This window comes from Austrofundulus limnaeus, unplaced genomic scaffold (genome assembly GCF_001266775.1).
Source record: "Austrofundulus limnaeus strain Quisiro unplaced genomic scaffold, Austrofundulus_limnaeus-1.0 Scaffold71, whole genome shotgun sequence".
Taxonomy (NCBI): Eukaryota; Metazoa; Chordata; class Actinopteri; order Cyprinodontiformes; family Rivulidae; genus Austrofundulus; species Austrofundulus limnaeus.
The window spans coordinates 1,252,316-1,269,426 of NW_013952473.1; the positions used below are offsets into that span (position 1 = coordinate 1,252,316).

Consider the following 17,111-nt stretch of genomic DNA (forward strand, 5'->3'; position numbering starts at 1 on the left):
ATCCTAAATCACTCGTACGCACAATTTAAGAACAAATCTGTGCGTACGAACGGTTCTTGCATGAGGCCCAATGAGTTTTGCTGGAATATAAATGCAGGGTTAATGCACAAAAAACAGAGTGAACAAGTGGGTCTGTAGCTTAGCTTTAAAAATCTCCACAGAAAAAGCACATTTGGTAAAATCGTCCAATCATTTTATCCTGGATACTGAACATTTCCCATGTTAAAATAGCAGACTTTTCCAGGGTGAGACTTTAGGATTTCTCAACCAGTTTGTGTTTCATTTTTGATGACTACAACAACAAAACAAAGGTTTATTTCTGTACAGTACAGACTGTAAACAGAAGATAAACTGGAAACAAATTTTATATYAGGGTTATAGCCTTCAAATTCTCAGTCTTCTTAAATGCAAGGTGCCTTTTAAAATGAAGGGCCTCATATTCTTTAAAGGACTGCTTATGACACACCACCTTTCAGGCCTAAAACTTTAGACTAAGATCATTTTATGTTGAGTAATACAAGAACATTAATTTCTCTCTCACACACACAATGCATGATGAAAATCTCGTAGTACGTGCTACATAAAAGGTAATTTTTTGTTTATTTAGCAGATTTCTAAAGTTTAATTGGTATGCCAAACATTTCACAGTTTCAACTAAAATTCACAATATCGTATGTTGTTATAAAAAAACTCAATGTAAAAAGTAGTTGAGTAAGTTATTTTCAGCAATTCTGATTTTTAGCTTTTACAAAACAAGATATGGAAATAAAGCTGGAAAGATAAGTGTTTTTTCCAGACRTTTTGCATTTTCAAAGTCTGGATACGTATAAAGAAAAAAGCCAATTCAATATATTTTCATACTTTTCCATATTGCATAGAACCTAATTTCATGCATTTTGGTGTAGATTCTTCATTATCAAGGATATGGAAATATTACAAAGTTTCTCTTTCTATAGGCAACTTGACTTCTTTTGTTGTTTTATGAGACATTTTGCTTCTAATCCATCAATTTTTCTCATTTGTATCTGGAATGTACAAAGTTCCAAACTTTAAAACTATAGTGAAATGCTGTTTATGCAAGCTGAAATCATCGTTTAGGTCTTTGTTGACCTGATCCACATGYGATGTTTTGGTYACATGCATGAAGGTTCAAATTAGTTAGCCACTGGAAGAGGGTTAGCCTGCATGTGTCATGGCATTTTTACATAGTAAGGCCTGGCATGGCTGAGAGTATTTGCATTTKCAGTTTTGGCCCTCTTCCAGCCTGGCTTCTGGAACCCAGAGACCTGGGGTTCTGTTCAGGCCGGGCTGCTGGGGCGGATTAGACGTGGTCTCGGTCTCTGTTTCAGCTGGTCTTGAATTATATAGAGAACAAAGAGAAGTGCCACAAGCTTGATGTCATCCATTGTTGTCGCAAATAAAATGAAATCACATAAAGATTTTCACATTTTTCATTTGATTATCCCCACCCGCATTGTGGCAGCAATAAACACAACCATTGCCAGGCCAGGCCATGCTGGGCCTTACAATGCAAAAATACCAAAGTTAAAACCAGAAACCTCTTCCTTGGTTTAATGATGATCTTGTTTTGTACCTTTTGTAGGACTTGTTCTGCTTTATGGCCTTTGATAGTGACTCTGACTTTGTACGCTGTTAGGAATAAATCCAAATCATTTGCATCTCAGGTTGAAACACATGGTTCCTGTAGTCAGCACACTTCCTTCACATCTCACACACCAACAGAACTAAAGCGTCTCCCTTGTTCAGGCACTTCCACAGACATGAGCTCACATGACTGACAGGCTCACAGCTAAAACAAATGGATCAGTGCCTGACCTCCCGCTGGCAGCACAGAGGCACCTCACAGTTCATATTAGTGTCAGACTGTTACAATATTTTTCATCCGTATGAAAACCCAAACTTTCTCTTGGTCGTATGTCAACTGCAACATRGTTTGTTATGAAAGAACACAAGCCTTTGCTGTCACACTGATGAACACTACTCAACTGGCCAGTTCACCACAGGGTCTAACACCAGGACAACAAATCACTCTTTTATCTGTGCGTTTACCACAGAGTGAGGTGAGTTTTCACTTTAGAATGTCTTCATTGTGTTGAAACTACTTTGTTTTGATATTAAAATATATATYCTCTTTCCCTCACATTCTGCTTAAAGCTGCCAACCAAGAATTTGCCTAAAGTTGCAAATTACATTACAAAAACTCTCGGCTGTCACAAAACAAACAGAAGCACAGCCAARTGATAAAGCTCATTTAGAACCTACAAACCTGAAACACCTACTTAAAACAACCTGCTCAAAAATTACTAGAATAAACCTGAGTGTTCCTCAGCAATTACAAGTTCTGTTAAAATCCTCTTGTATCAAATTAAAGTGAGGTTTTATCAGAAGAGTAAGCATCACAGCAGATGCTGCTCTTTCACAGAAAATAAGGAAGGAGCATAAAAAAGGATTTCTTTCCTCCTGGGAGATCTGAGATTCTTGCTTTCAGTAGACAGTAGCTACAGTGATTTTTTGTTTGTGTGCAAGATTCTGACACTTTAGTAAATACCACAAATRTCTGTTTAAATAATTGACCCAATTATTAATTAATTAATCGTTACCAGGAGTAGTAAACAAGAAGTGCAATTCTGGCTAATGTACAGGGGGGCATGGGTTAAGTATGAGAAGTAAGTAGCTGAATATAGAAGTATTTTCTTAATAATGTTGACTTCAGTATACCACTGGGTTGCAATCGTCTCCAAATGCTCTTGAAACCTTTACATGGTTCCTTTATTTCCGTGTGTGAGTTGCTAAGGTTTACTCTTTTGTTTTCTTGAATTTTGAACCCGTTTTTGTCGGCAGGGTTACCAAGTGTGTCTTGAACCTTTCCCAATTTAGTTTTCCATGATTCTAGAGACTGACAAAATGTCTCATGTTACAGCTCTGACTCTCATCACACCGATGACACACATCTGCCCATCTTCTTTCAACAGCTAACTACAGCACATTAGATCATAAACAAGGAGGCGGTTGCCAAGGCGGTTACAAAGTGAGCGGAGATGGGTTTGATGTAGGAAGAAGCGGGCTTTGAAACAATACACACAACCCAGAATACAGATCTGAACATGAAAAAAGGCTTTGGTTAAAAAACTGTGTTAATATAGCGTGCTCATTACAAACACTCAAAAAAAAAAAAAAAAAAAAAAAAAAAAAAAAAAAAAAAAAAAAAAAAAAAAACAGACTGAAATGTAGATTTCACGTTTTCATCCAATTTTCTCACAATTTAGAGTCCGTCAATGGTCTCCAACAGTTAGACACTGGCTGTGAGTATATTGTGTTTTTACCGTCATCTTTTTATATATTTAACAGAAGGTTGTGAAACATCTTTTAAACCAATTAAGACATAAACATAATTAATCCTAATCCTAAAGCACCCACAAAGTTTTTGACCAACAACTAATCCAGAAATACACAATATTAATCAATTGCCTTGTAGATTTACTGCTGTTTACAACACGATGAGTGTCTGATTCAAGCCATCAAATATGTTACAGAGTAAACAGGGGGAATTCAGCTGTGTACTGACCTGCAGGCTGTCGCTGTGGGTGCAGGGTGTGGATGTCCATGGGGAAGTGCAGCTTGTTCCGGATAACCTCCTGGTTCTTGCCGGTGAATTTGTTGGCGCTGTTTATGCTCTTGGTGTGCCAGTCGGTCCAGTAGAGGCTGTCCTCAAACACTGTGATGGCAAATGGATGAGGCAGGCCTAAAAACATGGAGACCAAATAAAAATATGAAAGTAAGCAAAGTGTTAAACGAAGTGGCAAAGAAAGAAAAATACAAATCAATAAAACAAAATGCTTTTTTTTAGAAAGGGTATTTATAAAAGTAAACAAGCACAAATGCTAAGTTCATCAACTTTATATTGGGCCTAAATAACAATCCTGGGTGTCACATTTAAGTCATCACACAAGTAAAGGAAAGATCCTATTTTTGGCTCGTGTCACCAACACTCTCTCAACATTTTCTTATTCAGCACTGTGGTCTTGACTGATGTCATCCTGTCTTCATGCAGAGCTGCTTTCAATTACTCTGCCTCTCATCTGGCCTGCCTGTGGCTGCTTTAATTGTGGTCAATGAAACTCCAAACAAAAGGCGCRCCCATGGTTTCCCATGCATAATCTCACTTTCCTATCCAAAATCTGAATGGGACATCAAGTGGAAACWTTTAGGTTGAGTTCTAGACAAACAATGGTCTCTTCTATTTAGGCCCACAATGACAGATTGTTTTTAATATTGYAGATTTTAATGGAAGATTGTAATCTCGACAGGAATATATCCCAGATTTTATCTTTAATGTACAAACAGTGTGCACATTATATATGCTTTCAACCTAAAAAAAGGATAATAAAAGTGTTCCTGTAACTGTACCAATGTATGTTTAATGGTGAACAACAGGGATTTCATGCAGGTTTTTTTTTATAACGATTAAAAAAAAAACAAGTGTCAAAAGTGTTTACAAATATGAGGAATTCTGTCATCCTAAAACATTTTGCAAGTGCTTTTATCTCCTGCCAAAATGCAAAAGTGGAGCAATAATGTTTTTTTTTTGTACCATTAGCAAAATATCTACTCAATCACTGAACAATAGTATTTTAACTTTCAGAAAGTAACCAGAGGGTTGAAATGAAAGTTAAATTTGATTAACTTCAGCAAACACATGCACAGCTATAGTTCAGTCATATTTACAGATACTGAGCTAAAATTTGGGGTGGTAGTAACTGAGAGTCAGCCCCAACTGATAATCTGAATGCTGACTGATTCTGTCCAATCCATGKTAAAACTTTGTACAACTTTATATTTATTATGTTTAAAAATCAACTCTTTTAGCAAAATATCATGAACCACTGGCTGGATTGTAATGAAACTTTTAGRAAGTAATCATGTACCATCAATGATGTACATCTACTATGACTTATTAACTTTTAAGAGTCGGCCCAATTCAAGATGGCCACCACAGCTAACTGAACTTTGCACAAACATGGCTATAACTCAGCCAGTTTTACAGATATTGAAATAAAAYTGGGAGTGGTTCTAGCTGAGCATAGTCCCCAACAAATATGAACACTATGTATTTTGCTACATACATTGTCATTACCTGTTGGTGTCGACCCACTTTTTCTCTTAGCAAATCATCCATTTAGCCATTTACTTTAGGAAGTCTACTCACTCAAACTGTTACATTAGTGTGCATAATGGTATTCTTTAGAATTGAAAAAATAGCTATAATTTCATCACTTCTCAACATAAAACTAACTAAATCTAAAACAATGGCATAAAAAGCAGACAGCAATATACATTATTTAAAAGAAAACTAAGTATAATAAGAATAACAGAAAGAACACTTTTCATAGTTAAATTTAAAGAGAATATGTCTGAAAATCTGCCTAGCACATTTTKAACCTGAGGGGAAAAAACTGGAGACTATGTAAATATCAGGATTGTTTATTATTTATTGTACTTTGCCTGTGAGATAACAATGTTTACATGTGAGAACCTCACTGATTGCTTAAGGGTCTTAAAGCTGACTGCCTGGGACATTTTTATCCAAGTCTGCAGTTACACAAATAGCGGACTTGTATTATTACCTAACGCTGGATTTAAATAAACATAGGATGTGCACACAAACACGTCCACAGTGAGAACATCTGCTCAGCCTGGATCTTCCACCATACTTGTTCAACATGATCTTTCCCTTGGTCCTTCTCCAGTAAAGCAGGAGGAAAAAAATGCAGTTGGATTGGAAGCGCTGAATGGATGGAAAAAGTGATTTCTTCTCCTCGAGCCGTGGTGGTGCTTGGCTTTTCAAAACAGCGCTGCTCGCTTAACGAGTGTTTTACAGCCTAACATAAATGTCAATTGGTAAATGGCCTCAACTGGAATGAGACTGGAATGATAATGAACCATAAGAATCAGAGCAGTGTTTGTGTACTCAAGTGTAAGCTCAACTCCAGAAGAATAAAATCAAAAATGCACCTTTGCTAACTACAGAAGAAGAAAGTTGACAAAGGCAAAGCCATGCTGGTTTTGTCTGTGTCTCAGTAGCCATGCTGACATGGACAAGTAATGAGAATAAACGCCCCCAATTGAAACATTTTGATCTGATTCAGCTCGATCGGAATGAATTTGCAATTCGGTGGTTTATGCCAATTGATAATCCAAACAGAGTGCACGTAAACACTTATTCTGATCGTGTTATTCTTGTTTTGGAAAACTGGCCAAACTGTGAATGTGCACCCCATGTCAACATGGTGCATTTCTGGCTGGCTAAATGCTAATGTGTCCAGGAAGCAAAATTAGTCTGTTAGCAATACAATATTTCTATAAGAATCTTTGAAAGAACTCAAAATTATGTCCTGATGCACCTCAGTAATCCAGTTGGAAAAAAAAATCAAAAAGAAAAAATAAACGGGTCCTCTGGATGGGTTCTTCTTTAGTGAAACGTTCCTACAAYGCTGTTATTGCAAGTATGACTCAGCCCCCAGTGAGCAAAARGTGTGAACCAGGGCCCCAATGATACCAACACAAAAGAGGGACAAAAACAAGGGGATGTTGAACCCCCGCTTGCATTCACTACATACACATAACACGACACGGGTCAGGTGATGGGGCACAAGACTCTCCATGAACAATAGAGCTAATCAAGCCTATTGGTAGGCGATGGCCCTCTTTTGCATGTGACTAACCTGTTTGTCCATTTGGAGGCAGTGCTTATAAGGCTGAGTTCACCTGAAACTCATCAGACTGAAGAAGTCTCTTGGAGGAGAGACGAAACGTTTCACTAAAGAAGAACCCATCCAGAGGACCTACTTATTTTTTTCTTTTTGAACTCAAAATTAWCTTGATAGCTGAAAGTGGTTTTTAGAAAAGTACATGAAAAGCTGGAGGGATAACACAGACAATTGTTTTGTGTTCTTCTTTTGTGGTTTTTAGGGAAAGTTTACAACTCTGCACGTTAGTACTTCTTTTCTGAATGAAAGCTTGGTGCATGGAAACACGATCATGATCAGATTAATTCATTTTGTGGCCATGAAACAATATATTTGGATTATTTAACCTAAATACATTTCAATCCAATTAAAGAATGGTGTGCATGYAAACATAGCTGTAGTCTGTTAGCAAAATATTTCATGAACTATTCAACAACTACCGGTAATCTATTTTTGTACTCAACCCTATGAATGATGACTAAAGAAGCAAACTGATTTTAAAATCTGATAATGAGCTAAACTCTGATGTGGTAGTAGCTGAACATCCTCCCCAACACACTTTGGTAATAACTGTTAGAGCCAACCCTGTTAGAGTGGGAAACGGTCATTGTTTATAGTCAGTAAAGACAGTCAAGATGACAAAAGAGCATTTTCTGTTTTCTCATCCCCCCACAACCACAAACAGGTCCAGGTGTGAGTGAAGTGATACAGGCATTTTTTTTCTTCTATCTTATCCCAACAGGAGAAAAACAAAACACCTTCTTCCCTCTTCTGAGTCATCCTCCACACGGTCACCTTCTTTCTTGTCATCTCAGTGCCCCCAACCCAACCCCGCATCACATTTCCGGGACAGCTGGAGGAGCAGCTGCAGGCAGACAGGAACATCAAACGTCCCACCGAGTCTTCACAGATTTGTCCCCTTTAACCTACACGTGGCGACTCCGTCACCTCGCACCTTAGCCCAACCTGTCGYGCTTCGTTTCCGAGCTCGTCAGTAACACAGCGTCCCCTCCAGCTGCACTGACAGCTGCTTAGTTTAAAGGATAATAGAAAAGTCAGCAGTCATCTTTAGTCATTTTATTACCTTTTCAACTGGGTTTCTATTGATGTCAAACTACAGAGCACAAGGTCAAAACAAACTTTTATAAAGCAAAGACCTACACCAGATTTCTCAAGCAGAGATCTGGATATAGGAGCATCAACGAGGTATCATTGGGTTGCAGTCCACAGTTTTCAGCCAACATGGATTTCCTCTGCAATAATGTTCCAAAAACTTGGTTTCCATTCAATTCACCATGCTATGCTAACACACAAATTGTTTTGATGTTGGCTTTTATGCGTTTTATTAGTGTCCAGCACTTTGGCAGAGAGTGTTGTTTTTAAAGTGCTTTATAAATAAAGTTGTTTTGTATTGCATTGTAGCCATTATTTGTTTCTCAAGGTCAGCTGGCTGTGGCCACCATCTTGAATTGCATTGACAGTGGCTACTTTTTTGCAAGTTTCATTTAAATGTGTCCAGTGGTTTATATTTTGCTAACAGACACACAAACACAGCGGCAGAAACATCACTTGTCTTTCACCATTGAGTGATAATGAGTGAAAATGAATACAAATAAGTAACCCAAATAACAAATGTGGTGGATTGTCCCATGTGTATGCAGCATCATTAAAAGTCAGTGAACATTATATTTTGCAGCAGACAGAGTTTCACTGACACACCAATGCATACATTTTTCAACAGACGCGTTTTGTAATTTTGTCCATTCGCACAGTAAATGACTTAATAAATAAATAATAATCACACTAATGTGTAGAAACCACACTGTCCTTTTACCACCTGTCCTCCACCTCCAGCTGCACAGGTGTGCAGACCGGATAGCAGCATCATCTGTGCCATGCGCCACTGGCCCCTATCCAGCCAGCACACAACCCACATGCAGAACTGTAGGTACAGGGAGATAAATGCTCGTTAACATTCCTGGGCACTTCAGCTCCAGAGTGTAACCATAAAACCTGCCTGCCGGCCTGCCTCTCTCTCTCTCTCTCTCTCTCTCTCTCTCTCTCTCTCTCTCTCTCTCTCTCTCTCACACACACACACATACGCACACAAAGTTCCATTTGTCCCGTGTGTTGTCTGAGCAAACACAAGCTGTGGAGCAAGGACAGGGCCAATTACAGCCTTTTATCCTCAGAGCACACAGCATTAAGGACAGCTCACAGGACTGATGACTTGCACACACACTCACATCAAACATTTCCCTCGCTGTCGCTTTTCTTCCCATTATTTGGCAGCCTTGATAATCACTGATGTGCTTCCACACTCCTCCTCCTACTTCATCATGGAAAAACAAAACAAAAACTTTCACATTAAAAGCCACTCTGTCCGTAAGACCATTAGCTCAAACATCAACGCTTCTGTTATTTTAAATTCAAAATTAGAGGKTTTTTTTTCATGAAGTCATGAAGATTTATTCTTGTTTCTTTTTTGGTCAAGAACCTCCAAGATTAAAACAGCTGTTTGTTCCACAATGTGGCTAATCACAACCTTGTGGAGACAGACTGGAGTATTAAGAATTAATACGTAGTTACCCCTAAAGTATGGCAAACTATGACCTAACAGATCAAACCCGGCAATCATAAAAAACCCTATTTGTTCCAAGTGTTGGGCTGAAAGTCTTATCTCACACTTCCATAAAGCGTGTCTGCKCTTTGTCTGCTTGTGTCTCAAAAACAACTTGGAGGCTATAAATTCTTGTGCCACTGCCCTCGTTTCTAGTGTCACTGTTGAATTAACTGGTTTTTCTACCAACAGCCTACTGTGATCAAAGTGTCCTGCCGGCTGCTTGTTTGCTGACTTAGAAGTGTAGAGAGCCCAAACGCAGCAGGAAACAACAAAAACCATCAGCAAAAACCTGGGAAATGAGCCTTACTGACCTTTAAAATGCAGGAGTGCGTGCAAGTGTGTGTATCAGAGCTGTACCCTTTCATGCTTGCATTTCCAAACAAACACACACACACACTTCTCTGGAGGAAGCGACTTCATAAACAGAGAYATTCATCTAGCTTTTGGTTCTTATTTATGGCTTTGTGCGTTTCACTGGTAAACACGTGCACGCTCTTTGATGGAAATACGACCCTGATTAACTCCACATGGAGGAGTGAAGTAGTGTCATTATAGTGCATCTTTTACAAACTCGCTGTGCTTTGCATGCAAGCATCACGAGAAATGAGAATTTAGAATGAGAAACTGGGAGTTGAACCTAAACGCCATCAGTGACGTCTTGTAGAGAACAAAGCAAGAAGTTTGTTTTTTTAAATCATTATTTGATCAATGATTGTTTTTTTTCCCCCCTAATTTGGAAAGAAACCCTGCTGGTCCCTGTCTAATAGCAATAACGATGCCATTCAGATTTGGGACGTGCCACTGGAAAACCAGCTACAAGTCTCTGAAGCACAAACTGAGAAAATAGTGATTTTCGTTTTTTGGCAAAATAAACTAGTTGAAGTTATGAAGAATCCACCACATGTTTTAAATAGCAGTTTCAGAGGTTTTAAAATGGTTAACATTGTGTATGAATTCAGGCWGTTTTCAGAGTAAAAACAGCYGACAGGTAATTTGCGTTTCGGAGAGGAGAGCCTCACAGTTGATTAACACGCTGGTTCTGTTAAGCTGTTCTCTGGTTGTTAACACACCTTTGTTATTGGTTTCAGCCAATGAGCTGCAGGTATTAAAGAAACACATGGCTATTTATACCAGCTATTAATGCAATTTTGTTCTGTTTTTTAACGAACACGGATCAGAAGGATCGAGAACGCAGCTCCAGAACCGAACCACAGCTCTAAGCTACAGCACGTCACAGTGACAGAAGATGAGTTTCAGAGCATTTGAGTGGGGGTGAAGGATCGACAGACACTAACCTCCAGTTTAAATCTTGTAACTCCACACGTCTTTAGAACAGCAGTCCAATTGTTTCGCCTTTTTTCTTTTTATTTCCCATGTCTAGGAAATACCCAAAGAGTAAAGTCTTTCTTTGGTCGTGGTCCCGTATCTAAATGCTTCACCCAGTCAGAAGAAAGTTCAGATGTAAACACTGAACTAAACAAGCATGTCAGATAGCATGTTTAGCTAACTGTAAACAGCCGGCTGAATGGGACGTCATGTCATTATCTGCGCATGCAGGTCACAACAGCSCCATCTAGAGTTCACAGGAGTCTGATAGAGGTCACATTTCATATATAATGTGAACGTTCACATCTACAGGTCAGAATTGAGCATCAAGACCAGCAGTGAGAGTCCGTATTGCAGCTGCAGGAGTGGGGAACAGTGGTGGTCCTAAACTGAATGAACAGGGCCAGTGCCCCTGTAAAACTGATCCTGGTCACTGTTTTACTTTAACAAACAAACAAAAATAAAATAAAATAAAAATAAAAATGAAGGTTTTGCACTTCATGCTTCTGCCTTGTGTGCCCCCATGAAAAAAACACTGGCCCCATCTTGTTCCCCCAGATAAATGTGGTCTAGAACTGCTAGAAAGTTGAACAAGTTGTTTTACAAAATAAAACAACTATTTACATTTTAGCAGGTAGTGCGACACTTGTTATTTTAATCATAGATAAGGATGATGGGGTGAAATAGACTTGGATTATAATTGCATGCACCTTTTAAATAATAATCATGCTTGTGGTGTTACAAAAATCAAGCTTCTGTCTTGTGAGTCTTTTGAGCTTTTGTCTGTGCACTTTCCTAGAGCCTACCTGTGTTGACAGTCAGTGCTCAGGGGTGGGATTAATGCAAATTAATGTAAATGAACAGCCATTCTTAACACCACCCGAAAGCGCCCTCTGGTGGGGACAATTCCTCTGGAACTTTGAGGTGTTTTCTCTGTAATCTTGTTTAGATTGCCAACATTCAAATGGCCATATCTTCTTCATTTTTTTTTCTGATTGCCAAGTGTTTGACACCATTGGATAGCTTAGAACAAACCCTTTCAGATTATGTTAATAACTCAAAACACCCCCAGGGAGATTTGTTGCTGGTTTTCCCGAGGCCAGTCACATTTGTTAAAACATTTTTGGAATTTTTCAAATTAAATACACACCTAGGCTTTCAAAATAGTTAACCTTGAAAAAAGTCTCACAAATGACTGAAGGTGCCATTTTGTCCAGATTGTTTCAAATGAGATACATCTACACCTGGGGTGGGCAATCCTAGTCATCAGGGGTAATTCAATGAGTGTTATTAAAAAGGTAATTAAGATGGTTATCTAAAACTTTTGTTCTCACTATTTTGTTACATAAACTCAAATTCCGGATTTATTTTCAACAGATAGGCCGCTGAGTGAGTACCTTGGCTGATGACGGCCTTGCGGTTGCGTCCATCCAGGTCAGCTCTTTCGATGACATGATGCTTGGCGTCCACCCAATATATGCAGTGGCTGGCATAATCAATGGTGAGCCCGTTGGGCCAGAACAAGTGCGTGTCTGCGATGACTCGCCGGTTTGAGCCGTCCATGTTGGCGTACTCGATGCGAGGCGTGTTCCCCCAGTCCGTCCAGTAGATCTTCCTGAAGAAGCAAATTTTAAAAAATCGGATGAGTTGTTCAAACTTTGTCAGCTGTGTGAGTGCGTTTAAGCGGTTTCTGACAAGAACAGATTGTCGTCAGGATTTCAGACACAACAGATGTTTGACTTAACAAGTTCCCTTTGTCTTCGACGCTCAAGTCCAGCCCATCATCACTCATCTGGCATGTGCAACCTCGGAGGAATAACAAACTTTTTTTTTCCCCTCCCCGGTTTTCAATTAGCCCATTCTAATGAGCTTCCAAATAAGTTGCACAAGTTTTCCACTTTTAAATTTCACTGGGGCCTCTCGTGCAAACTTTCTCCTGCCACAACACAATATGAAACAAAAGAGGRAAACACGCTTAGTGGCTGTCCCTTTCATGGAATACTTGTTCCACACAGATGCTTGCCTGTGGGTAATGCCATGCTGCCAAAATTTAATCGCTGCTCCTGCCACACTACAACTGGGACACATCCAGAGGGGATATGCATATATGAATTTGTGTAGATTTGAAAGCGTCTGTGATGAATTATAGAGTGTGTGTGTGTGTGTGTGTGTGTGTGTGTTTATGTGTGTGGAGACATACCCTTCTATGGGGTGCAGTGCAATGGCTCTGGGCTTCTCCATGTTCTGCCACAGTAACACCTTACGGTGTGTTCCGTCCAAATTGGCCACCTCAATCCGGGATGTTCCGGAGTCTGTCCAGTAAAGCTTATCATGGATCCAGTCTATAGCCAGTCCACCTGAATATGAAAAGAAAGGTGAAGGCATACGATTACATTTATGTGTGTTGTGTGACTCTTTGTTACTAAAATGTCTCATGAACCATTGGATGAATTTGAATATACTGTAGTAATCAGTGAAAGTACACTGAAGACACCTGATTAACTTTTGGAGTCAACTTGATACTGGATAACCTGCCACAGATTAAATGACCATAAAAAACAGTGACAACTCAAGCTTATTTACAGATAATGAGCTAAAATATGGTATRGTAGTAGCGAAAACTGATTTCCAACAGATACATTGAGAGCAAACATATCACACACAATCATTTTCTTTGTTTAGTTATTAACCATTTGGATTTGTCCGTATGTTAGCAAATGACCTCAACAACAGGATTTTTATTGAACTTTTATTTAAACTTAAAAAAAATTAACACTTAAAAAATAATGAAATAATGACATGTCAATGTCACATAATGATTGGCAGTGCATTTAAACACTTGTCATTATCAGACTGTGCCCATCTGATACATTCAAATTATTTAACCCGAATACATTTCAATCCAATCAAAGAATTTTGTGCATGTANAAAAATAGCTACAACTCATTCAGTTTTACAGATAATAAGCTAAAAGTTTGTCAAAAGTTGAGTCATTCACACACAAACTCTAAATGCTACTCATTAGATGAGATAAATTTCAAACTGAAAMATTAACTCTGGTCCTCTGTTAGTACAATCTTTCATRACCACTGGAAAGATTTTAATAAAATATTCAGAAAGTAATACTGAATGTGCATCTACAACTGATTTACTTTTGAAGTCAATAATGTTCAAAGATGCCCACCACAGCTAATCAACAGTAGCCGACAGAAAAATCAATTTTTCGTGTGCTTTTAAAGCAAACTGTTTATCTAATTTAGTGTAATCAATACTTCCTGGGTAAAATTGAACCTTGCAGTAAAACAGAAAGTTGTGTGATGAACTGTGTTTTATCCTTGRTAAAACCCTTTGACAACTGGAAACTGGTAGATGCTGGTTATGTTAAAGTACCTGTGACATACAGTACATATCCTTCAAATACAAAAAGTCAAAGAAAATATCTTCATATTTAGGAAAATTGTCATAAAACATATGATTGAACCCATTTTGTCACACAACTGGCACATTTTCCTTTGAATTTCGCTCCGCTAAAGTGAAACAGGAAGTGACATCAAAGGGAAACTCTTTAACAAAGAAAACTTAATGGTCTTTGTTTATTAAAATTATATTATTTGAACTCTCACTTTTCTTCATCCGTCTCTTTTAGGGACTAAAATTATCTAAGGAAACATCAGAAGACTCCTTGCTGTCTGCCGTTGTAGCAAAGCTCTGTTTAAATGCAGGCATTCCCCTTTGACATCACTTCCTGTCACTTCACATGCAAATATCTCAATAATTGTCCATCTCAGTGGTGTGAAATTGCTCTTGCAATATGTTATCCATGCGGTCTTTCCAAAAGTGGAATCACATTTATCACAACAAATTGATGTCACAGGCACTTTAAAGGATCACCGTGGTTTAAAATGATAACAGGTAACTTGCTTCTATCATTAGCTGAAGTATGATGACAAACACAATCTTTCCCTGAAAATTGCAGAAATCTAATTGCATATTTAAAACAAATTGTGATTTTTTTTTTTATTCAGTAATTTTAATCTTTAATCCATCTATTGAAAGATTTTTGTATATTTCTATAAATAAAATTATACATAAAACAAACAATATCTTTAAAGAACAACACAAAACAGTTAAAAGGCTAAAGTAGGAAAAATAAAAAAATAGTTATAAGAAACCAGCATAAAGCACAACTGGCACATGAATAATTAAAATGAAGGAAGACGAAAGAAGCAGACAAGGACAACACAACAAACGACGAGACTTAAACGAGCAAAAGTCTGAGCAGTACTTATTTCATTCTGCTGAACTTAATGAAGCAAGCGATGGATGGAGTGACGGAGAACAGAGCAGTCAGACAGTAGTCAGACAGAGAGAAGCAGAGAGTTGAATAAATGAGATAAATGATGAATGAGCCTGTTGTCTGACAGCTGAACCCACATCCCATTAGCTGCTGCACCCACCTGGGCTCTCCAGACCAGTGGAGACAACCTCCTCCACATTAGAGCCATTTAGATTGGCCTTCATGATGCGGTCCAACGTCACATCCGACCAGAAGACCAGCTCTAAGTTGTGATGGAAGTCCAGAGCGATCGCGTTTTCCAGGTTGTTGAGCAGTAGGGTGTATTCAGAGCGATGTGGCAAAACTTGACGGATGTCGATGCGATTGGCAAACAGCAGCACTGGCTCTGGACCTGCAGGAGTGGGGTACAGGTTGGACAGGAATGGAACTAATGCACAGTTTAATATTAGCAAGCATTCATCTCAATGGAGAGAAAAAAAAGATGCGGGTTCTGGCAGCAGCTTAACAAGCAGTCCTGACCTGTGTTTAACTCTGGTCTGCAGCAGATTGATGGGCTGCTGCACTCTAGCTCTTGAACAAACCTAAATCTAGTCCAGACTTTCAGACTGAACCCAGGACCCCAGAGCACTAAAGCAGATACAGTTACTGATTTAGCAAGTATAAACACTATAAAACCATATATTTGGAGGTCAAACCTTGTTGACTCTTTGTGGTCAAATGTCAGCATTTAAGTGTTTTATTTATTATTATTTTTGCAGTTTTTTTTTTTACCTAGAGCTTTGCAGCTGCGCTTGTCGGGTCGAAGCTCATAGCCCTGCACGCACCAGCACTGGAACCCCCCTTCTGTGTTGGTACAGCCCTGACTGCAGTATCCTTCTTCTGCACACTCATCCACATCTGGAACAGACCACAGAGGCAGAGGGGAAGCAACGTCACTCGTGTCAAACTTCCACAGGATTAACAATAAACGCAGAACAAATTTTTGACTCACAGCAGATGTTTTAGGTAAATCATTCTTTTTTGTGAAATACCTTTTGGATTAGAAAACGATGTAAAAAATGTTTTAAAAAGTGTGTTTTTATGGCTCATCTTTTTAGTTCTGACAGCTTGTTTTTAGCCAAACAAGTTGGGTTATTTAGCCATCTTGGMGGTTAATGAGTATGTAAAATCACATGATGCAGAAAAGCTCACCACAGCACGTTACTGAAAAAATCTTCAGGCTTAATATAGACTGATTACCAATATACCTCAATGATAAAATGTCGAAACAATTTCTCATCATATTTTTCCCAAGGTTTAAATGACTTAAACCAAAATAACAAAGCAGAGCTTTTTATTCTTTTGTAATAGTATTTCCTACCCTTTTGTAACCTGTTGCTCTGAGCTCTGAGTTACTTCACAGGCAAATATCTCAACAACTGTTCATCTCAGCGACATGAAATTTCTCTTGCAATATTTTATCAATGTCTTCTATCTAAAAATGCTTTCATATATATTACAAAAATTTGAAGTCACAGGCACTTTAAACTATAAATGAAAGATTCTGATGTCATTAGTGCATGCAAAGATAAGAGTGTACTATTATACATGACATATAATCATTATTAAGCAATATGTGATATTACTTAGGTGGTAATAGTTTAAATTTTCATTTTTTCATGTCAAATTTTGTTTCATTACAGCAATACTGCGGAAAATTTGTTTTGCTCAAGGTTATCCTGCCTTCAGAATCTCATACTGTTCCATATCTATCATCATCATCATCATCGTCATCATCATCATCATCATCGTCATCATCATCATCATCATCATCATCATCATTGTCATCATCATCACCAGTCCTTTAGCCTAGTGTCATTGGGGTTGTTCATACTAGTATTAGTACATATTATACATACCTACATCAGGCATAAACATAAAGCAGAAACTGGCAACTTGTCAAGACTCCACAGAGGTCATGAATATTAAATCCCTCAACCTGTTCACTATTTTCACTGACAATTGTCAGGTTGTGATCCATTCGCGCACACGCACACACACACACACAGACACACACAGACACACACAGACACACACAGACACACACAGACACACACAG

General features: G+C 38.5%; 1 protein-coding gene across 5 annotated transcripts in view; it reads right to left on the reverse strand.

The window, feature by feature from the left end:
• Window positions 1-17,111, reverse strand: part of lrp4 (low density lipoprotein receptor-related protein 4) — a 142,193-nt gene that overhangs the window by 20,370 nt on the left and 104,712 nt on the right. For all 5 annotated transcript variants that reach the window (XM_014010624.1, XM_014010623.1, XM_014010625.1 and 2 more), the window contains 5 exons: window positions 15,785-15,910; window positions 15,174-15,404; window positions 12,917-13,073; window positions 12,114-12,331; window positions 3,587-3,763 (listed from right to left, as the gene is read on the reverse strand). In XM_014010624.1, the coding sequence (XP_013866078.1) occupies window positions 3,587-3,763; window positions 12,114-12,331; window positions 12,917-13,073; window positions 15,174-15,404; window positions 15,785-15,910 (909 nt within the window). The remainder of the gene's footprint in view (window positions 1-3,586; window positions 3,764-12,113; window positions 12,332-12,916; window positions 13,074-15,173; window positions 15,405-15,784; window positions 15,911-17,111) is intronic.